The sequence below is a fragment of the Neofelis nebulosa genome, chromosome 8 (assembly GCF_028018385.1).
Source record: "Neofelis nebulosa isolate mNeoNeb1 chromosome 8, mNeoNeb1.pri, whole genome shotgun sequence".
Taxonomy (NCBI): Eukaryota; Metazoa; Chordata; class Mammalia; order Carnivora; family Felidae; genus Neofelis; species Neofelis nebulosa.
The window spans coordinates 86411854-86435992 of record NC_080789.1 but is presented as its reverse complement, the minus strand read 5'-3'; the positions used below and the strand labels follow the sequence as shown (position 1 = coordinate 86435992).

Here is a 24139-nt window from a genome sequence, read left to right as displayed (position 1 = left end):
GAGGTTCCAGGCTCTGAGGTTTCAGCACAGAGCCCGACGCAGAGCTCCATCCCATGACCCGTGAGATTATGACCTGAGCCAAAGTTGGATGCCTAACTGACTGAGCCGCCCAGGAGCCCTTAATTTTTTTTTTTTTTTTTTAAAGTAATCTCCACCCAATGTGGGGCTTGAACTCATGACTCTGAGAGCAAGAGACCCTGAGCCAGCTAGGCTTCCCAAAGATGAATGTTTGATAGGCTCCCATGTCTTTTATTAAGATGGGACTAAAAAGTCAGAAGCCTAATACGCTAGTTCATTTTCAGGTATTAACAGCTGTCTGATTTGGACTAAACAAGTAACTTGACCTGTTTTGGGGGGCTTCAGCATAATGTGGTAGAAAGAGGATGGTTTTTGAATCCTGATACCAGCTATTTGTAACCTTTGGCAAGTTTTTAAATCTCTGAAACAGGATTTTTATCTACCTTGGAAAGCAGCAGACTGATAGAAAATAGTAGAATTTATTACTTAATACTACTTTATTACTAATAGTAATTTTACTACTAGCACCAGTTTTTACTACTTTACTACTAATAGAATATCCTAAGAAATGAAATGCATAAAGTTCTGCATGGTATATTTTAGTACTACGTGCTTCCAACTTTTCCCCTCCCATCTCCCCCAGCACCCTCCCCCATTTGTAAGTGGAATAATTCATCTGAATTGTAAGCTCCTAAAATTCAGTAATTCTTTTTTTTTTTTTTAATTTTTTAAAAATGTTTTTATTTATTTTTGAGACAGAGAGAGAGCATGAACGGGGGAGGGTCAGAGAGAGAGGGAGACACAGAATCTGAAACAGGCTCCATCCAGGCTTTGAGCGGTCAGCACAGAGCCTGACGCGGGGCACGAACCCATGGACCACGAGATCATGACCTGAGCTAAAGTCGGACACCTAACCGACTGAGCCACCCAGGCGCCCCTAGAATTCAGTAATTCTGACATACATTTTTTGTAACAGGCACGATGCTATTTTATAACCTTTTTTTAAAAATATTTTTCAAGTTTGTTTATTGTGAGAGAGAGCGGGGGAGGGGGAGAGAGAGAATCCCAAGCAGGCTCCACACTGTCAGCACAGAGCCCAATGTGAGGTTCGAACTCATGTATTGCGTGATCATGACTGGAGCTGAAATCAAGGGTCAGACGTTTAACTGATTCAGCCCCCCGCCCCCCACCCCAGCCCTAGCATGATATTAACTTTAAGCAGCATCCTTTTGTACAACTAACAAAAGGTAGGCATGGGAAAATGTAGAAGGGAACGCTTCCTAGAGGAGGGGATACCTGAACTGAGCTTTGAAGGAAATATGTGGTCAGATGGAATGGGGAAGCATTTCTGGGCAATGAAAAAAACTACTTTCACAAAGCTAGACTATAAGGGGGAAAGAACAAAGCTAGACTGAATATTTTGGGCCAAGTGGAGTGTGAACAAGAAAAGTAGGACTGATTTTTGAGAAAGGGAGTTGTTAGATATGAAGGTTTTGTGCTTCATTAAGGAGGTGATATTTTATTATCTAGGACATAATGGAAGCCATTGAATGTTTTTAAGGAGGTGAGTTATAGCATGTATTTTTTAAAAGCAGTAGCAGGCTATATTGAAGGCAACTGTAGTTGAATGAGATGTTTTGAATTGGGGAATAAGTGATCCACTTAGGACATTGGTTTTGAAACTAGTGGTTACCCCATATGAATAGAACGCTAAGTCAGCAGAGTGGATTGAAACTACTACAGTTTAAAAAGATGAGTTAAAATAGGATGCAATAAGATAGATCAGAGAGTCTTGCAAATAATAAGGTGAAGCTTTTTTCATATGAAAGTATGGTACTAAATTAGATGATAAATATATTTTTGTCTGAGTATCACATTAAAAAATGTTGGAGAAAAACTTAACCTAGGAGGACTGTTAGTTCAGACAAGAGTTGCTGCTACTCAAATAAGGACAGTGGCCTTGGAGATGAAAATAAAGGGCAGATTGGGCATTCCGGAAAATAAATACGAAGGAGTTAATTGCTTGTTTGCAGGTGAGGGAACAGAGAATCTTAAGGATTTTTTTTTTTTTTGGGTGACAAAGATAGGGAGGTAATAGAAGACCTATACTTAAGGAATCAGAGGCTAGATATCTCACTTGAGAAATATTTTGTCTTCTGAGGAGTTATTTTGCTCTTTGATATAATAGATGGGCTGTAAATAAATTTTTATCATCCTTTTAAAAATCGTGATATACAATAAACATACAGAAAAATCTATGAAACGTAAATTTTTTTGTAGAACAAATACTGTGTAACCCAAACCATGGTAAAGAAAATATCAGCAACCCAGAATATCTCCATTTTACTTCCTGGTCCTAATCTCTCCCTCCCTCTAGTGGTAGTCACAATAACAGGTTTTTGTTTTTTTTTAAATGTTTATTTATTTTTGAGAGAGAGAGACAGAGCATGAGTGGAGGACAGGTAGAGAGAGAGGGAGACACAGAATCTGAAGTAGGCTCCAGGCTCTGAGCTGTCAGCACAGCGCTAGAGGCAGGGCTTGAACTCATAAACCACAAGATCATGACCTAAGCTGAAGTCAGATGCTTAACCAACTGAGCCACCCAGGCGCTCCACAATAGCAGTTTCTTTTCTTTTCTTTTCTTTTCTTTTCTTTTCTTTTCTTTTCTTTTCTTTTCTTTTCTTTTCTGTTTTTCTTTAGTAATTTTTTGCAAATCAACTCTGGAAAACAGTGTGGAGATTCCTCAAAAAATTAAAAATAGATGTACTCTATGACCCAGCAATAGCACTGCTAGGAATTTACCCAAGGGATACAGGAGTGCTGATGCATAGGGGCACTTGTACCCCAATGTTTATAGCAGCACTCTCAACAATAGCCAAATTATGGTAAGAGCCTAAATGTCCATCAACTGATGAATGAATAAAGAAATTGTGGTTTATATACACAATGGAGTACTACGTGGCAATGAGAAAGAATGAAATATGGCCCTTTGTAGCAACGTGGATGGAACTGGAGAGTGTGATGCTAAGTGAAATAAGCCATACAGAGAAAGACATATACCATATGTTTTCACTCTTATGTGGATCCTGAGAAACTTAACAGAAACCCATGGGGGAGGGGAAGGAAAAAAAAAAGAAGTTAGAGTGGGAGAGAACCAAAGCATAAGACTCTTAAAAACTGAGAACAAACTGAGGGTGGATGGAGGGTGGGAGGGAGGGTAGGGTGGGTGATGGGTATTGAAGAGGGCACCTTTTGGGATGAGCACTGGGTGTTGTATGGAAACCAATTTGACAATAAATTTCATATATTGAAAAAAAAATTTTTTTGCAAGTCAGTACTATGAGAAAATAATATACGGAGTGTATGAATTTCCTTTTATAAGGGACATGAATGTGAAATAATTTAGTTTTACTACAAAGATATATCACAGTATTGAAAGTTTGAATAGGGAGAATCAGAAATGATTCATATTTTATGAAAAAAAATCAGTTGTTTTTTCATTACCTTCTTTTGCATAGTTAGGATCATACCAAGTATATAATTTTGTAGTCCTTTTTTTTATGCGGCCTTTCACTTTCCCGTGTTTGTATGATATTGACTATAATTCTTGATAGCCATAAATATAATATTTGGTCATGTTGAACATCATGTTCCTGAATTATTAAAATGAAGTTTAAAAATTTTTGAAGAGCTGTGCCTGGGTGGCTCAGTCAGTTAAGTGACTGACTTCAGCTCAGGTCATGATCTCACGGTTCCTCAGTTCGAGCCCCAGTCGGGATTGCTGCTTGTCAGTGCAGAACCTGCCTCAGATTCTCTCTCTCCCTCTCTCTCTGCCCCTCCCCTGTGCGTGCTCTCTCTCTCTTTCTCTCTCTCTCAATAGAAACCAAACAAACCAACATAAATTGTGAGGAGTATAAACTAGAAAATTAGAAAGGTTCATATACTGTCTAAACGTGTTGGTTTTGTTTAAAAAAAACAAATAATATGTTCTTAATAAAATATTTAAAAAATATACAAGACTGTGTAAAATGAAAAGTAAAAAGTGTAACTCTCTCAACTTCCAACTTCCATCCATTCTCCCCAAAGTAATTTTGTGAGCAGTTTTTTTGAACTTCTAAAAAATCAGATTATGGGTTTATCCGGGCACATATTACCTATTTTAATAAATATTAGTAAGTATAACTATATCCCTTTTGTAATGCAACAGAGTTATTCTGTATCTTGGATTTTAAAATAATATATCTTAGGCATCCTCCTGTGTCAGTATATGTAATCTACCTCATATTTTTTAACCTTTTTCTTTTTTTAATTTTTTAAAAATAATCTCTACACCCAACATGGGACTTGAGCTCATGACCCTGAGATCAAGAGTTGCATGGTCCATCCACTGAGCCAGCCAGGCACCCCCTGCCTCATATTTTTTTAAACAACATTGAATCATTTCTATTTTTTTCACGTTAAAGTAGTATTGCATGAACTGCTCCTATACATATGTTTTGGATAACTTTTCTAAGTATATCCATAGAATAAGTTCTTACTAGTGGAATTAAAAAGTTAAAAACTGTGTGCCAGTTACGGGTATAGTACGTGGGCTTTATTTCAAAGAATTGGCTCATGTACTTGTAGAGGCTGGTAAGTCTGAAATACAGGGCAGGATAGTAGGCTAGAAACTTAGGTAGGAGTTGATGCTGTCATCTTAAGGTAGAATTTCTTCAGGAAAACTTAAAACTTGTTTTATTTTTATATACCTTAAACTGATTGGATGAGGCCCACCCTCATAACTGATTGTACAGGTTAAGTGTAGCTACTGTACCTTCACAGCTGCATCTAGATTAGTGTTTGAATAAGTGGGTATTACAGCCAATCCTAGTTGACTCATTAAACTGTCATGCTGTTTCTCACTTTTGTATTACCAAATTGTCACAAAAGTTGCATTAATTTATACTTCTCAATACAGTGTTGGAGAACACGATTTTCCTTATACCTTGTCCAATCCCTGATACTGAATTTAAAAATTTTTGCCAGTGGGATACATGAAAATGGTATTATTATTTTACTTCTAATTTTATTACTTTAGAAGACGATGGAATCCAAGGGTTTCTTCCACAAAACAATTAACTGATACGTATTAATTTCCACCTTTCTAGGCTTTTTAGTTGGTTTAGCAACCATTAGCTTAATAATTGAAACTTGCCTTTACTATTTTATTGGCATGAGAGTTTATTCATTTAAATTCAGTAGTTAACTGGTCATTCTAGACCGTAAATACGTGTCAAAACAGGTTTCCTGTTTGGGATATTAAATCATTAGGACTAAAGGAGTTTCATAGTTGATATGTAGAATTTAATATTTTTACCATCTCAGGGTTTGTAGTTGCAGGACAGTGTCAAATATTGAAAGAAGTATTGAATTATGATTTGAGGGTCTAAAGAAGACCTTCAAGTTTATTAATACCACTGTAGCTTTTAAGGTGTCAATAAAGTCATAATCTTGGGGCAGCTGGGTAAGTGTTCAACTCTTGATTTCGACTCAGGTCATGATCTCACTAGGTGTGGAGCTTGCTTACGATTGTCTCTCCTTTCCCCTCTGCTTCTTCCCTGCTTGCACACTTGTGCTCTCACTCTTTCTGTCTTTCAAAAAAAAACCAAAAAAAACCAAAAAAAAAGCCTCACAACTTCCATTGTGTTGGGGCAAATAGATTTGCCATCTGTCTTATCTTTCCACTTCCTAGTGAACCATTTTAATTTTCTTGGTATTATTCCTAAGACCCATAAAGGGAAGCTTTAGACAGCAAGTCTGATATAGCATCCTGAATGGTTTCTTGTGTTGGTAACAGTAAAGTTACATGGGGGACCCATATAGAAGGAGCCATCTTTTTTTTTTTTTTTTATTAAATTTATTTATTTTAATAATAAATAAACAGGGGAGGGGCAGGGAGAGAAGGGGAGAGAATCCCAAGCAGGCTCCACACCAACATCGCGAGCGCAACACGGGGCTTGAACCCATGAACCATGAGATCATGACCTGAACCAAAACAAAGAGTTGGACGCTTAACCAGTTGACCTACCCAGGTGCCCCATAAAAGAAGCCATCTTTATCATACAGTATTCATAGTGACCTGGGGGTGAGACATACTGAATATCTTGGTCACTGGAAAGCAAATCTAGTATGGTCTGTATATATAGCATATCAGCCACTTCATCTGGACTATTCCACTTTGCATGCAAAGGAGGGACAGAACACTTCCCCTTCTCAGGATAAACAAACTTTCTAGCCACTTTCATTCATTGTACCAGGCTGGCACTCTTGTTTGGGTTAGTCACTGCCATTCAGGACTGTCAGTGAGCTGTGGATCCTGCATTAGCTCAAACATGGCATGGTCTTCATAGACTGCTCCTAACTTAACCATTCTTATGAGCCATGTTAATAAAGGTTCTTCAGGGAACCAGCTATATTGACCCCACTAAATAAGACAACTTTTACGCTATCTCCCCTGGTTTCAGTAGTTTCCTGACTTTGTCTCTTTGTTACCTGAATCATTTTGGTAAACAGCTGTAAATCTGCTCAGTATGATTTTTCTGTTTTGTGATGGTTTTGAAGTGAGCAGTTTGATGTTGGATTGGATCAGTTGGAATCTGGCTCTATTTAACACCACAGCCCACCCTAAAACTGTCTTTAGCTTTCTGTTCTAGGTAGTATGCTAACAATAGCCAGGGAATTGTGCCTTTAGCCAGTTTCTTATTATTTTGCATTTTATTGTAGATTCAGTGATGAAACTCCTCTCAGGTTGGATCTATCTGCTAGGTTTCATTTACTTTTACCTCCTGTAACAGATGGCAGCACGCCTGCTGTTTGATACTGTGGGTGATTTGGCAAACACCTGGCATCAAGGATTTAGCCTCTAACGCCTTTTATTTTCTCCCCCCAAAATGCTTTAGCAATATTACACTGAGTCTAGGATCATGCTAGCAAATTTGATATCCTTGGAACAGATTAATAGTCATAATACCAGCTTTTAACCTGTTCTTCCATTGTGTGATTTTGGATAAGTAAGGGAATTTATGTCGGCCATAATTTTCTCATTCTACAAACTGAGCATTTCTGAGGTATTTTACAATCAGTCTATACATAAACAAACATTTATTGAATATGTCTGTGTTGTAGGCCATTGTTTCTCAATCCTTTTAATAATTATTCTCGAAACAAAAATTAAAATGAAATTAATTAAAAGCTTTGTTGATTTCTATCTAACAGAAATTATATACCAAAGAATAGGATTTTGTCAGGTAGTATTGAGCTTTGGTGAGCCACAAACCATTGTAATAGCTTTTTCTTGCTTCTTTGGTGATATCTGTGTTGAGAATGCATGTAATAGACTAAGAAATTTTATTTCATTTCATATATATGTATCCTTTGACTTCTGATGTGGTTATGTCCTGATAAACCCATTGTAAGTCAAAAATCCCCCAAATCGAAAATGCATTTAACACATGTAACCTACTGCACATCATAGCTTAGCTTAGCCTATCTTAAATGTGCCCGGAACACTGACATTTGCCTACAGTTGGGTAAAATCATCTAACAGAAAGACTATTTTGTAATAAAGTGTTGAATATTGTATGTAATTTATTGAATACTGTACTGAAAGTGAAAAACAGAATGGTTGGGTGCAGAATGGTTGGAAGTGCATTGGTTGTTTATTGTCATGATCATGTGGTTGACTGAGAGCTGCAGCTGCTGTTAACTATCATCATGAGAGGATCAAACTGCATATCGCCAGCCCAAAATTCATATTCAAAGTATGGTTTCTTCCAAATGTGTATTGCTTTTACACCTTTGTAAAATTGGAAAATCGTTGAAGGTAATGAGAAGATTAACGTGAAAATACATTCCTCCCGCTCTGAATATTGTGTTAACTCTTTTTAATAAAAGTCTATTTATTGTTGATAAGTGATACACATAATAAAAAGCACACAATTCATCGAGTGTAGAACCTGATGAATTTTCCTACAAAATGACCATACCTGTGTAATAAGTATCCAGGTCAGGAAACAGATTTGGGGAAACAGTACCCCTGAATCTTCTTATGTTCCCTGAATCTTCTTATGTTCCCCTGCAGTCATTATTCATCATCTCTCTCCCCAGCCAAAGATTACTCCTATCCTGATTTCTTACATCATAATTTTGTTTATGAATTTTTTAAATGGAATCATGTGGACTATTTTTGTTTTTTTGTTTTTGGGGCTGGATTTTGTTCAAATTTTGACAGATTTATTCATGTATATATAGTTCTTACAATAACGTATTCCATTGTGAGAATGCACTTCAGTTTCTTTATTTCCTACTGTTGATGGACATTTGGGATGTTTTCAGTGTTTGACTATTAAAAATTATGCTGTTACAAACATAATTATATATATTTTTGGTGAACATAAATGACCCTTTCTGTTAGGTGAATAGTTAGACTTGCTAGGTCATCTGGCTTAAGTATTTTCAGCTTCACTACATATTTTCAGTTTTCCAAAGTGGTTGTGCCCAGTTATACCCATAATGGCAGTATATGATAGTTTCAGTGTGTTTCATTTTTACCAACAGCTGGTATTATTTGTCTTTATTTATTTATTTTTTTTAAACGTTTATTTATTTTTGAGACAGAGAGAGACAGAGCATGAACAGGGGAGGGGCAGAGAGAGAGGGAGACACAGAATCCGAAACAGGCTCCAGGCTCTGAGCGGTCAGCACAGAGCCTGACACAGGGCTCGAACTCACTGACGGTGAGATCATGACCCGAGTCGAAGTCGGACGCTCAACCGACCGAGCCACCCAGGCGCCCCTGTCTTTATTTTTATCATTCTTGTGGGCATTAGGGATACCTTATGGGTGTAATTTGCATTCTGCTGGTGGCTAAGGGCATCTTTTTTGTGTGTGTGCTGGATATTTGGATGTTTTCTATTTTGAGGTACCTGTTCAAATCTTTTGCTGATTTTTCAGTTTTTCCTTGGTGAAGATGTTCTTTATATGTTGTAGAGTTGAGTCCTTCTCTCTTCTTTTCTTTTTTTTTAATGTTTATTTATTTTTGAGACAGAGAGAGAGCATGAACGAGGGAGGGTCAGAGAGAGAGGGAGACACAGAATCTGAAGCAGGCTCCAGGCTCTGAGCTGTCAGCACAGAGCCCGATGCGGGGCTCGAACTCACAGACTGAGATCATGAGCTGAGCTGAAGTCGGCTGCTTAACCGACTGAGCCACCCAGGCGCCTCGAGTTGAGTCCTTTTCAAATAAATAAATATTACAATCATTGTCTGCCAAAATGTAGCTTGCACTTTCACTCTTAGTAGTATATTTGATAATCTTAAAACCAGTATTTCAATTTTTTTTCCTTATAGGTTGCTTGTTTTATGTCTTGAGATCTCTTCCTGTGTCAACCTCATTTTGTACAAGCTTTACTGTTTTGATATTTTATATCTTGATCTAGAATTGTGTATGATGTTAGGTAGAAGGGATCATGATTAATTTTTTTTCCATGTGGCTATCAGTTGACTCATTATTGTTTATTGAAAAGGCCATCTTTTCCCCATTATAGTGTCATCATTGTCATAAATCAGGTTGCATTGTATGTGGGCCAGGTTATGTTGTTCTGTCCCTTTGGTCTGTTTTATCTGTTGCGCTGGTACTGTACTATCTTGATTACTCTCAGGCTTTACTATGGTTGTTGGAAGCTGATATAATTACTGTAGTCCATGATACAGGGTTTTAACTTTGTTCTTTAAAATTTTCTTGACTATTCTTGACTTTTTAAATTGCCATATAAATTGCAGACTCAACTTTTCAATTTTCACAAAAGAAACTGGATGAGAGTTTGATACTTTGTGGACTCTATAGATTTTTGAGAAGTAAAATCATTAACAATATTGAGTCTCAAAATCCATAAACAAGGTATATCCCATTTATTTAGTCCTTTAATTTTTCTCCACATTTTTGCTTTTTGTTTTTAAACTTAAAAAAAAAATGTTTACTCTTTTGAGAGAGAGAGAGCACGAGTGGGGCAAGGGCAGTGAGATAGGGAGAGAATCCCGAGCAGGCTCTGCACTGATGGTGCAGAGCCTGATGTGGTGCTTGAACCCACAGACTGTGAAATCATGACCTGAGCCAAAGTCAAGAGTCAGATGTTCAACCAACTGAGCCACTCAGGCACCCCAAACTTTCTTTTTTTAAAGTTAACTCTGCCCCTAATGTGGGGCTTGTACTGATGACCCTAAGATGAAAAGTTGCATGTTCTATGGACTAAGCCAGCCAAGCATCCTAGGAAGTTTCATTTTATTCTTAGTTGCACATGTGTTTACCATACATGAGTGTTGATTTTATGGTATACTTTTTTTTTGCTTCTCATGATGATTGCATGATTTTCCTCCATTTTTCTGTTGAGCTGAATTACATTGATTTTTAAAAAAAAATTTTAATGTTGAAAACCTTTGCTTTTTAGAGTAAGCCCCGTTTGGTTGTGATGTGTTCTCCTTTTTAGATATTGTATTAGTTATTGATATGTTTTTTTAAGTATTTATTTAAGTAATCTCTACACCCCATGTGGGGCTCAGACTCATGACCCCCAAGATCAAGGGTTGTATACTGTACCAACTGAGCCAGTCCAGTGTCCCTAGTTGCTAATATTTTGATTGGAATTTTGCAACTATGTTCATGAGAGTGGTCTTTATAATATTCTTGTAATGTCCTTGGCATGTTTTGATATCTTATTGATAGTTTGTTTTCTTTTTTTTTTCCTTGATAGTTTTGCTTGGAAGTGATCAACCTTATCTTTAAAAATAACAGTTTTTGATGGTTGGATTTTTGTGTTTTATTGATAATTTTGCCCTTTTATTCTTTTTCTAATATATATATATATATTTGAGGAATTACTTATCTAGCTTCTTGAGCTGGAAGCTTAGATCATTAATTTTATGCCTTTTTAATTTTTAATATTTTTATTTACATGACCCTGCAAGCATCCACAAGTTTTGAAATGTTTTTGTTATCATTCAGTTCAGAATGTTTTTCGCTGAGCTAGTACTATCCTAAATATTTGACAAACAGTGCAAGATATGGTTCCTGAGAAAAGGAGCTCCATGAGATTTGTATTAGTTTTGTCTTTCCTCCATTGAGGTGAAAATTTACATTTCTAGTATATATCTAGTATATGTACCTAGTATATACCTAGTATATTTTACTGTATGTTTCAGAAGGTTCAGCACCATCTGAGTTTCCTGTAGGTTTATATATGAGGTGGGAACCATCCAAGGGCAAAAACCATTATCCATACATCTTTATTTAAAAAAAATATTTTTATTACTTCATTTTTGAGAAACAATGAGACAGCACAAGCGGGGGAGGGGCAGAGAGAGAAGGAGACGCAGAATCTGAAGGAGGCTCCAGGCTCTGACCAAGCATTCAGCACAGAGCCCCACGTGGGGTTGGAACCCACGAACCTTGTGATCGTGACCTGAGCTGAAGTCAGACACTTAACGGACTGAGCTACCTAGGTGCCCCTATCCATACATCTTTAAAGCCAGTGTTCTCCATTAAGAACACACTTTTAGCTAAACAAGTTGGGTTTAAGAGAGAACTTATACCACTAGGTAGGAATAGTAGGGATCTCAGTAAGTGGATGTTACAAAGGACTTAATAGGATTTGGGTTTGCTGATTTGGGAAGGTGTTCGAGTAGGCTAGGCTTTCCTCTGGATTTGGTGTTGTCAGGAAGTGGGGGCAAGTCTATGACTGGGGATATATTAATCTTATCTAAAGGACTGGAGGAATGAAGCAGGGCCAAAGCTGTGACTGAAAACGAAGAGCAGTCATTCATACTAGCCAAAATAGGGGGATATTTAGTCATTTTTGTGGTTTGAAAAAAATTTATGATTTTGTCTACATTCAGACATGATTACAGAGTGGCTTTGTTTTTGTCTTGAACCATCGTGGTCAGAGTGGCCTCATCTGATGTTGGTGTTCTGTGAAATTATTTATGTTCAATAGACCCTCAAGGCTTTACTGTGTGTGCCAGGTCAGTTCCTAGTTGTTGGGCTTCTTTTCTGTTAGTAATCTAATTTTTCAAATGTAAACTAGGCTCATTGCAGGAAAATGAAAGTGAGAAAACATACATAAACCAAAAGGAAAAAGTTTAGAGAAACAAAACAAAAAACACGATTTAACCTGTCTGCCTAATATTTTCTTGAATATCTTTGCAGACATTTCTATCCTTATTTATACATACAATATTTTTATACATGTGAAGTGATATTATTCATGTATTTATTTTTTTACAAGAATTTATGGTTTATTATTTCGTTGGAAGTATGTAGTTATTGCACAGTAGAGGATGCTGGGGTTAGTTTCTCAGTCTTTGTTACAGTAAGTTGAAATATTTTATCGTACATCTGAAGTTACAGAATAATGTATATGAATTGATATGACCTTGTAGTAGACAGTATGCTTTTCAACACAGATTTTAATAAAATGATTTGCATTTAGTGTAAGTGCATATGCTTCTTGTCAATTCTACATACAATTTTGTGAAATCTAGGTGGAAAGCAATACTTGTATGTCTCTGCATACCTGAAAAAATGTTTAAAATAAGCCTCTTTACTTAACTCATGTAATTTACTGCATTATGTGAATAAGGATAACAGTCAAGTCTTGTATATAATAAAAAATATATATATATAAACTAGTTGGGGTGACTGGGTGGTTCAGTCACTTGAGCATCCAACTTCAGCTCAGGTCATGATCTTGTGGTCTGTGAGTTCAAGCCCCAGGTGGGGTTCTGTGCTGATAGCCTGGAGCCTGCTTTGGATTCTGTGTCTCCTTTTTTCTCTGCCCCTACCCTGCTCATGCTCGCTCTCTCTCTCAAAAATAAGTAAACATAAAAAAAAACTAAAACAAAAAACCTAGTTAGCTGTGTATTATATTAACTTCAGTAAACAGTTCCAGATTTTCACCTGAAGATATAAGCCTTTTCAGATGTCGTTTATCATTACAATAATCTTATTGAAATAGAAACGTTTACAATTTTTTCTCAGGCATTAACTAAATATGTGTACATTTAAAACTTATCCTTTGGCTCTTTTTCCTGTTATTTTTGACAGTTTTCTTGGAAAAAAATGTCCTTAACTCTTGCTTACACTTTGACTTTTATCTCTTGTCCCTTTATTCCACCTGAGAGCATCCAAAAGCTTTGAGCAAATAGAAAAATTAGTTTTCGTATCAAATAAGAGGAAAATAAAAATTGCAGTTTTTGAATAGACTTGAACTAACACTGCTAATCATCTGTTTGCCTTTTAAATGTACCGTTTGTGCTCAGATACAAAAAAGAACTTGACATACTTGACATAAGCTCTTGAAAAGTCCCAAAAGTCCCTTTTGGAAAATATTGTGGAAGTTTCTACTTAACCTCTCATTTCCTCTCATTAAGGTTGTACTTCTCTTTTTAGCCACAGTATTTAAGTTTAAAAAGTTATAACCTAAATGCTTACAACAACTTCTAATGCATGTTGTGTTAAGTAACCTTTTAAAATTGGCATTTAAAATTCATTTTTTATAAGTTGGAGATTTACCATAATGTGTAACGTATGGTAGATTTATATTTGTATATTTAAACTTGTGAACATTATTATTATTTAAACATTTTTTGTATCTTAGGGAGAGAGCTCGAGTGAGCAGGGGAGAGGGACAGAGAGAGAGCAAATCTTAAGTAGGCTCTGTACTGAGCGTGGACATGAGGTTTGATCTCACGACTGAGATCATGACCTGAGCTGAAACCAAGAGTTGGATGCTTAACCGACTGAGCCATCCAGGCACCCCCTAAACTTGTGAATATTATTAAAGACCTTTATATGTTAAATGCCATGCTGAAAGAGGGCAGTGTCTCTGTTTTCAGAGAGTTTCCGGACTTTTAGGCATAGGAGATTGTATGTGTATACACACATTTATAGTGATTGCAGTACAAGGTATACTTTGAGATACAATAGCATCAAAACATTGTATAGAAGTACTAGAGATTGAATAATTAATGCTTTTGGATCAAGAGAAAAGACTAATGTTATGGGAATTAAGGGCAACATATTAAGCGGTAGCATTCCTTTTTATTTAAATCTAGAATTAAAATTATAGACCTGTTTGGCAAAATTGTATTTAAAAGTGTTTTTTTTATGTTAAAAAGTAGATGTTTCAGTTATTTTCAAGTTATCTGCTATTTCATTTGTTAATGAAGTGTATAATTGGTTTTTCACTCATTTTTTTCTTTCTTCTTTTTTTTTTCCTTTGGCAGCTTTTCACAGATGGAATCACAAATAAACTTATTGGCTGTTACGTGAGTAATACAATGGAGGATGTAGTCCTGGTGCGAATTTATGGCAATAAGACTGAGCTGTTAGTTGATCGAGATGAGGAAGTGAAGAGTTTCCGAGTGTTGCAGGCTCATGGCTGTGCACCACAACTCTACTGTACCTTCAATAATGGACTGTGCTATGAATTTATACAGGGAGAAGCATTGGATCCAAAGCATGTCTGCAACCCTGCCATTTTCAGGTATATTTACTTTCTCTAAATTTTTCTTTCTGATGATTAAGAGTGTTAAGTGCACTAAGGAGTTACATGTATATTTTAAATGTTTATTTATTTATTTTGAGAGAGAGAGAGAGAGAGAGAGAGAGACAGAGGGAGTGAGAGAACCCCAAGCAGGGTCCGTGCTCAACGTGGAGCCCAATGTGGGGCTCAGTTCCATGAACCATGAGATCATGACCTGAGCTGAAATCAAGAGTCAGATGCTTAACCAACTGAGCCACCCAGGTGCCCCAGGAAATATTTTTTAAATATTTAAAAGGCAATTGCCTTTTCTTTGAGCAATTATTTGGTTAATTTAGAAACTTCTTTAGTTTGGACTCTGCTTTGTCTTTGCTGAAGAAGAAAAAAAATCCTTTCTGTCTGCCATCTCGTTATTGACTCTGCAAAAGAAAGGACTCTAACGTGTGGTTTTGGATTAACCTGCTACAGAGTGTCAAGGCTTCCCCTTAATTTTTTAAAGTAGTGCGTGGAGTAAAGCATCACACATTTCTTATTACTAACTTTTGTAACTCAGTTGGTCATATTTTCAGAGATTTTGCTTACTAAGATGCTTTTAATTCTGTTAACGTTATATTACTTTTTAATTCATTGTATTATGTTTTCTATAACGATAACGTCTTGCATATGCTTGATCATTTTTCTAAAATTGCTGTCTTTTAGAGTTCTCTTTCTTTTAAAAACTAGCAAATGAGCTTGATTTGAAAACTGCAAATTCATTCATAGTTTAAACCAGAAGTTCTCAGACATTTTGGTCTAAAGATCCCTTAACAGCTCTTAAAGGTTATTGAGGACCCAAAGAGGTTTTGTGAGTTACATCTATCAATATTTACCATGTTAGAAATTAAAACAACTTTTTTTTAATTCAGGAATCTCACTTGCACATTGTTAGCTATCAGTGTGATAACATTATCACACCACTCCATGTAGCTTCTTGAAAACTATACCGTATACTCATGAGAGAGTGAAAAAGGTAAATAATATCTTATCAAAGTAGTTTTAACTGTATAAACTTGAAAGGGTTTTGAGGTTCCAGGGATCCTGGGTCATATTTTAAGAGTTGCTATGTTAACACAGTGATGAAAATGGAATGGACCAGAATTTATGTATTTTATAACTGTTTCAAATAATATTTAAAAATATTTTGGTATAGAAATCTATTCAAACTCCAGTTTTTACAAGATAGAGTCTCCCCCCTTACATGAGTATAATGTTTAGTATGTATTTTTTTAGGTTTTAAGTAATCTCTGCATTCAACATGGTGCTCCAACCTACAGCCTTGAAATCAAGAGTCATACACTCCTCTGACTAAGCCATCCAGGCTCCCCTGTTTAGAATTTATTGAAGGACCCCAATTAATAGATAATGTCTTTTTTCATTTGTGTTACATTTTTTGTTGTGTTTAGGTTTGTGCGTGTGTGTGTATGAAATTTATTTATAAACCCTTAAGCTTGTTCACAGTGTCTGAAGTATATCAATATAACAGGATTAAAGGTGATTAGATGCATAAATTAGGCCAAAGGAAAAGCTGGAGTTAGATTCAGATACAAAAAGTATATTCCATAATGTTCTCTTCTCCATAGAGAAGGGCCATCTTACTAGTAACTAAAGCAAGGAGGAAAATAATGAGTCCTTGTCCAAGAGATTTAAGAAGAAAGTTGCTTAAAGCTAATACAACTTTAACTGGTATAGCAGTCTTCTTTTTTTTTTTTAATGTTTTTTTATTTTTGAGAGAGAGAGAGAGCATGAGCAGGGAAGGGGTAAAGAGAGAGGGGGACAGAGGGTCTGAAGCAGACTCTGTGCTGACAGCGGTGAGCACGATGCAGGGCTTGAACCCATGGACTCACAAACCATGAGATCATGACCTGAACCAAATTGGATGCTGAACCAACTGAGCCACCCAGGCACCCCACTGGTGTAGCATTCTTTTTTTTTTTTTTTTTTTTTATGTTTTTATTTATTTCTGAGAGAGAGAGACAGACAGGCAGAGTGCAAGTGGGGGAGGGGCAGAGAGCGAGGGAGACAGAATCTGAAGCAGGCTTCAGTCTCTGAGATGCATAGAGCCTGACATTGGGGTCACACTCAAGAACTGTGAGATCATGACCAGAGCCAAAGTTGGACACTTAACCAATTGAGCCACCCAGGCGCCCCTGGTGTTGCCGTCTTAATGGCCTTAATGTTGATATTCCTAAACTATCTTTAACACACTGAATTTAAACTTTTTGTTGAACTATTGGCAGTGGGTACTGTCTGTTGGTCAGAAGTACATATTCAGAAGATTTCTCACTTCTCTTCTATAATCTCATGGTGGAAAGTAGATGCTCAGGACAGTTTTTTTCCTGAGTGATCGTGGAGAGTTACAGAATCAAAAGTCATGTGAAATTTTTTTTTTTTTTTAAATATTTATATTTGAGAGAGAGGGAGACACAGAATCTGAAGCAGGTCCAGGCTCCAAGCTGTCAACACAGAACTTGATGCGGGGCTCGAAACCATGAACTGGGAGATTATGTCCTGAGCTGAAGTCGGATGCTTACTGACTGAGCCACCCAGGTGCCCCAAAAGCCATATGAAATTCTATATATGGCATTATACCTCTGCCACTATGAATATACAGTGGAATAAGACTGCTTCAGCTTTATGAGCTATGTGAAATTGGGCATAGTACTTAAACATTTTGTGCCTCAGTTTTCCTACCTAAAAAATGCGAATAATGATAGTACCTATTTCTAAGGGGTTGTTGTAAGGATTAAAGTTGTAGTGTATGTAAAAAGTCTAGAACAATGCCTGGCATGTATTAAACACTATGTAATATGTTAGCTTTTATAATTACAATTTTTTTCCTCAAGACTTTTCACATTTTAACTTCTGGAGAGCTTTTAAGAACTTAGACATTAATTGAAGTATTAAATACTAATCAATTAGCTTTATTATGCTTTTAGAAACATTTTTTGAATTTTAAATTTCATAGACTTTTTTTTTTTTTTTGCTCTTGTGTACTATTATAACATTATATATTGTTCCTTAAGGTGTGAGGTGTATGCAAACAGCATGTAGATGTAGCATAGCAAGTAATCATTGTCGCTAACCCCCCCCCCCCCCCCCACTTGTTTGTGATAGACAATACTAACCAGTCTTGGAACTCTTTCCTCACGAACATGGGAGATTTCAGAATCTTTCTCAACTAAGTGATTTTAGGTACTTAATACTCATGAGTAGTCCCTTGTTTTAGTTTTTCTTTTAGCTTTCTTGAAGAGACCATTTTACATTAAAAAGATTTTATTTTACTTTATATTTTTAAAGTTTATTTATTTTGGAGGGGAGAGAGAGAGAGAGGGAGGGAGAATGAGCAGAGGAGGGGCAGAGATTGCTGGAGAGAGAATCCTAAACAGGTTCTGCACTCAGTGCAGAGCTCCAAGTGGGTCTCGAACTCATGAATTGTGAGATTATGACATGAGCTGAAACCAAGAGTTGGATTCTTAACCAACTGAGCCACCCAGCCGTCCCTGAAGATTTTATTTTTAACTAATATTTTTAAAAAAGATAGAGTAATGGGTAATAGAGTAACAGGTATGTTATAATTTTTGTTAATTGGAGAAATGATATATTAAAGTGATGATGGTGGCTAATATTGATACAACACTTAATATGAACTGGACACTGTTCTGAACACCTTATGTATATGCATTTTTTTAAATATATTTTTTAATTAAGTAAACTGTATGCATGATGGGGGGCTTGAACTCATGACCCCAAGGTCAGGAGTTGCACACTCCACTGACTGAACCTGCCAGGCACCCCAAAACACCTTAAGTGTATTAATAAAGTCAACTCACAATAATCCTAGGGAATAGATAATATTAAAATCCATTTTAATAGATGAGAAAAGTAAGATTTTAAGTAATTAGTCATGTGACTAGTACAAGTACATCCCAGAAGATAATGAGTAACTTAATCTTTTTATTTACTGAGAAAAGAACATAAAATGTAAAGGAAAATAGTAAGGCCTTTATTACTCCAACTATTACAAGTAAAGTGAAAAAGATTCAAGAAGAAAATAAATGCAGCTTCCCCCATTTATTGATTTGTGATTATTCTCTATAATTAAATCATTGCTGTTAAGCTTATTATAGAATTTCTGTTTTAAAGGGAAAGCTTTTCATAATTGTAATCTTAAGTAGAAAGATGGAAAATTACAGTTTTTGATCAAGAATACTGAATTTCTGTTAAGGCTCATTTTGGTATTTGATGCCATGTCATAAAAATGTTTGCATTAAATCAACGACATGACATTCTGAAAAAGACCAAACGATGGAGACCCTAAAAAAATCAGTGGTTGCTAAGGGTTAGTAGGGAAGGAGGAATGAATAGGTGAAACAGAATTTTTAGGGCAGTGAAAATGTCTGCATGATACTTTAATGGTGGATACCTGTCGTAAATTTGCTCAAAGCCATAGAAAGTACAACACCAAGTGTGTACCCATATGTAAACTATGGACTTTGGGTGATAACAATATGCCAGTATGGGTTCTTCAGTTGTAACAAATGTACCACTTTGGTAGAGGATGTTGATACTGAAGGAGGTGATGTTTCTGTCAGTGTAGGGGGCATTTGGGAAATGTCTGAACCTTCCTCTCAGATTTGCTGTGAACCTAAAACTGCTCTAAAAAAAAAGTCTATATAGAAGCCTTTTCCTGTACTTTCAGTTAGATCTACTTAGAATATGTATGATACTAATGCAGGTATATATACATTTCATTAAAAAAAAACCCCATGCTGTTAGAGACCAAATAGTGCACGCGCCCGCGCGCTCTTGCTCTCTATATATATATGTATTTTTTTTAATGTCTATTTTTAAGAGAGGGAAAGAGAGAGAGCGCGCACTTGTGGGGGAGGTGCAGAGTGGGAGACACACAATCCCAAGCAGGCTCCAGGCTCTGAGCTGTCAGCACAGAGCCTGACCTGGGACTTCAACTCACGGACTGTGAGATCATGACCTGAGCTGAAGTCAGATGTTTAACCAACTGAGCCACCCAGGTGCTCAATATATTTAATTAAGTTCTATGACACTTAGCTTGCAGTGAATGATATATTGAATTGACCTATAGTTTTTTCTTAAATGTTCATTTATTTATTGAGAAGAGAGCCCATGTGCACACCCATGTGTGCAGGGGATGGGCAGATGGAAAGAGAGAATCCCAAGCAGGCTCCATGCTCAGCGCAGAGCCTGACACGGGGCTCGATTTCACAACCATGAGATCATGACATGAGCCAAAATCAAGAGTGGGACACTCAGCCTGAGCCACCCAGGCACCCCCAATTGACTCATATTTTTGAAAAAAAGAATGGAGGTTGAAAAAGAAAGCAAAAGAAGATGACAGGTAAGGATATGGCTAGTTGACACTGTAAGTAGTAACACTAGCTATTTACCTTTTTTCCTATTAAATTTATTTCAAGTTACAGTGTAATTCTCTTATGGTATGTATAAGTGTTCAGAAGGTTTTTTTTATTTCTTTCTCCTTTAAAATGTTTATTTATTTTGAGAGGGAGCGTGCATGTGAGTGAGTGCAAGCAGGGGAAAGGCAGTGGGGAAAGAATCCCAAGTAAGCTCTGTGCTGTCAGTGCAGAGCCCAGCATTGGTCTTGATCTTACCATGAGCTGAGCTGAAATCAAGAGTCGGACTCTTAACCAACTGAGCTACCCAGGTACCCCCAGAAGGTTTTGTTAATTACTGTAAAACACAGAAAATATAAAAAGAAGAGCTAATTGAAAGAAGGTCATAGCTGAATTATAAATGATTTTAAAAGGGAATATGGTTTTTACTGGTTTCAAATATGTACAGTGGAATACTTTTTAAAAAAAATCGAGTAAGCAATTGAATAAATGATAATTCTGAAGCCCCAAGAAGAGGTTAGGGGTGTAAATTTGGGATGATTGCTGTGCTTGTATTTAGCTTTTCTCCTTTAGAAAATGAATTTCATATATTTATGGTAAAAGGATTTGATTTATTAAATAAGAACTTATTACTAATTTCAGGTTAGGTGTCACATTTTGAGCTGTTATTAGGTAAGCTTGATATGCAGCTAACAGTCTGGACTGATTGATTAATCAGAGCTTCAGTAAGTTCTGATTGAGCCTTAGATCAAAGTCCAAGGTGCTGTCTTGGCTTTGGCTCCTTCAGGCATAGCTACTTGCCACTTGTGTATATTATGATTGTAATAGAGTATTTACTTTGAATATAAAAATTTGATACATATTTATGTTTAGTCTAGAGAAGGAAAAAGAATTCAGACAATCCCTTTTCTCCTAGTAATTTGCAGTGTGACGGACAATAATCTTGGAAAAAAGTAAGCTAAATAGTATACACAGAAAACAGAAAAGGTTTTCAAAAAAAAAGTACAGATAATTTACTGTGTATACTTGGGTAAATTCGGCAGTGTTTCACTGAGATATCATTTAAACTGAACCTTACAGGAAAAGGCAGAGCAGGGAAGAGGCTGTGAGAGAATGGTATGATAAAGACAAGTTGTACCAAGTTAATGCTTAACTAGTAATTCAGCTTATGGAAGTTTACCATGACATGTTTTATTTGAACTTTTCTAGCAAACAAGTATTGGAGAGACCTTCAGAAAATTTTTTAAAATTCACAGATGTTTGGGAATTTTCTCATCAGGTGTTTCTCTAATACTTTACTTGCCTCTTGCTAGGAATCCTGGCTATAGTTTAATTTAAAACCACTTGGGGGAGACTGGGTGATAGTTTGTTAAGCTCCAACTCCTGATTTCGTCTCAGGTCATGTCAAGGTTCATGAGTTCAAGCCCCTCATTGGGCTCTGCACTGACAATGTGGAGCCTGCTTGGGATTCTCTCCCTCTCTCTGCCCCTCCCCTGCTCATTCTCTCTCTCTGAAAATAAAAACTTGAAAAAAAATATAAAAAAACCCACCCAGCAACAGACATCATGGGAAAAATGCAGTTTAAAATCAATTATTGCACATTTATCAAAATGCATAACCAAAAAACACTTCCAATGTTGTATGTATCGTAGCAGAACTGGTACATTGTACATTGTGGGTTATACGTGATATTGGTAGTGTTCTCTTGGAAATCAGTAGGGCAATATATAATCATAAAATAAAGTTATATAGTATGTTTCTATCATGACAACTCTTACAGTCAGGTATAACCAAGGCATATAAACACAAATTAATGTACTATTATTGAAATCATAATTTTGGATATTGTCTAAAATAATGCAGAATGGCTGATGCAGGCCTAAGAGGAAAAAATTCACTTAATAGATGAACTTTGCTACAATCACACAATAATTTGCTTATGTGAAAACCCAAAGGGAGTATGTAAAAATGAAACAAGCTCTATTGGAGTGGTGAGATTAGAGATTACTTTTCAATTAAAAAGATTCCTGTTATTGTTATAATACTCTTAATTTTTTGAAAGCTTACAAGAGTGGGAGCAATTAGTATTATTGAATATTTAAGAAGTTCTCCGAAGCCTTGAAATTTTCAAATGTTTTGTTTTACTGAGTGTGGGGTTTTAAAGTAGCATTTGCCTTGATATTAGTGCAGGGAAGCCTTACTTAACTGAGACCAGGTAGAAGAAGGACCAATCTATGACAGTGAAAATCAGAAATCTTGAGATAATTTTTGATTACTTTGTTATATATACAAATAAAAATTCATGGTTTAGGGGTGCCTGGGTGGCCCAGTTAAGCACCCGACTAGATTTTGTCTCAGGTTCGTGGATTCAGGCACATTGGTGCTCTAGGCTGACAATGTGGAGCCTGCTTGGGATTCTCTCTCCCTCTCTTTCTACCCCTCCCCTGCCTGTATGCGCATATGCTCTCTCAAAAAAAACCCAAAACATCATGGTTTATTAAGTAAGTAGTACAGAATTACATTATTGAAGAGATTTTTTTGTAGTTTTTTGTCTGTTGTATGTAAAATTTACTAAGAGAAAATAACTGAATTGCTCTAATCAAGTCTTGTTAAGAACTGTATAACCATTTAATTTATTTAATTAAAATTTTTTTTTTGGTGGAGGTGCTGGCCAGTAAAAAGGCATATAACATTTGCCCTCTTTATTATTTTTAAAGTATACTGTTAAGTAGTATTAAGTACATTCCCATTGTTTTGCATCCAGCCTCCACAGTTATTTTCATCTTATAATACTAAAATTTTATATGCATTAAACAGCAACTTTCCAATTCTCCCCTACCCCCAGCCTTGGCAGCCATCATTCTACTTTCTATCTGTATGAATTTGACTGCCTTAGATACCTCATGTAAGTCGAATCACACTTTTGTCTGTTGATTGGCTTATTGCACTTAGTAGGGTGTCTTCAAGGTTCACCTGTCTTGTAGTATGTGTCAGAATTTCCTTCCTTTTTAAGTCAAATACTCCATTTTATGTATGTATTGCATTTTGTTTATCCTCTCATCCATGGATGGACATTTGGGTTGCTTCTACCTTTTTTTTTCTTTCTCCCCCCCAATAATTTTGTTTTTCTTATTAGGAATCTGACACTTAGAAATGAAATGATTTGCTTATTTAAGTTCAGACCGAAAGTAACAATGGCAGAGTCAGAATGAAAATCCAGCTAATTCAATGTAGTGTTCTGGTGGGGGGGGTATCTGTAGTGAGAAAGGCTTGGCTTTTGCATCATGCAATCTTCCAAATCCTGGCTCAGCCCGTTACCCACCTTTCTGTCAGAAAATTTGAAGGCACTCAAAATTAATAGGTGCTTTCTCTTCTAGTAGCTCTTCATGTTTAACAAATTCCCTTAAATTCTAAGAGCCCCTTGGGTAACATTTTATTCAGTTTTGAAGTATTTACTGTAGAATTGTCATTTCAGTCACTCTCAGCTGAATAATTGATAATTGGATAACTTCTGAGACTACATTTTGTATTTTGTAAATCAGGGTTTTGTACAAACTTTGGGGTAAAACTATGAAAAATGACACTACTGTTCACTTATTTTAAAAAACCACAGCAAATAAAATTTGTCCGTGTTAAATACGTGTTCTACTATGTGATCCTTCTCCTGAATCACTGGTCTCATTTGTTCAGTAAACATTTCTAGAACGTAAGGTTTGGTTGACATAGATTGCCCTTTGAGTTTATGTAACATGGATTGTACCTTTCTTCAAGCCTTTTGTTCCTCTTTAAAGTTAAAGGCTTTCCTCTTTAAAGTTTTAAAATCAGTTCTTAATGGGCTTAAGATGTATGTGTCACATACACACGTGCATGTGTAAGTATATAGGTATGTATGTGTATGTGTATATATACAAAACTTTCCTTGTTTTGGTTTTGTTATCTGACTTTTCCATCAAGTTTCTTGGTGCTTAAAGTACCGTATATGCATTTGGGCCTACCTTTATATGTATGTACGTGTATGTGTGTGTGTATATGTATATATGTGTGTGTGTGTGTGTGTGTGTGAGAGATTGGCTAAAACTAGATTTTTTGTGTGTGTATATTCATATAGACATGAATACATATATA

At 36.2% G+C, this 24139-nt stretch overlaps 1 protein-coding gene across 1 annotated transcript in view; it reads left to right on the top strand.

The window, feature by feature from the left end:
- ETNK1 (ethanolamine kinase 1) overlaps positions 1-24139 on the top strand; it is a 66995-nt gene that overhangs the window by 4578 nt on the left and 38278 nt on the right. Inside the window, exon 2 of the mRNA XM_058743405.1 lies at positions 14332-14591. Within this exon, the coding sequence (XP_058599388.1) occupies positions 14332-14591 (260 nt within the window). The remainder of the gene's footprint in view (positions 1-14331; positions 14592-24139) is intronic.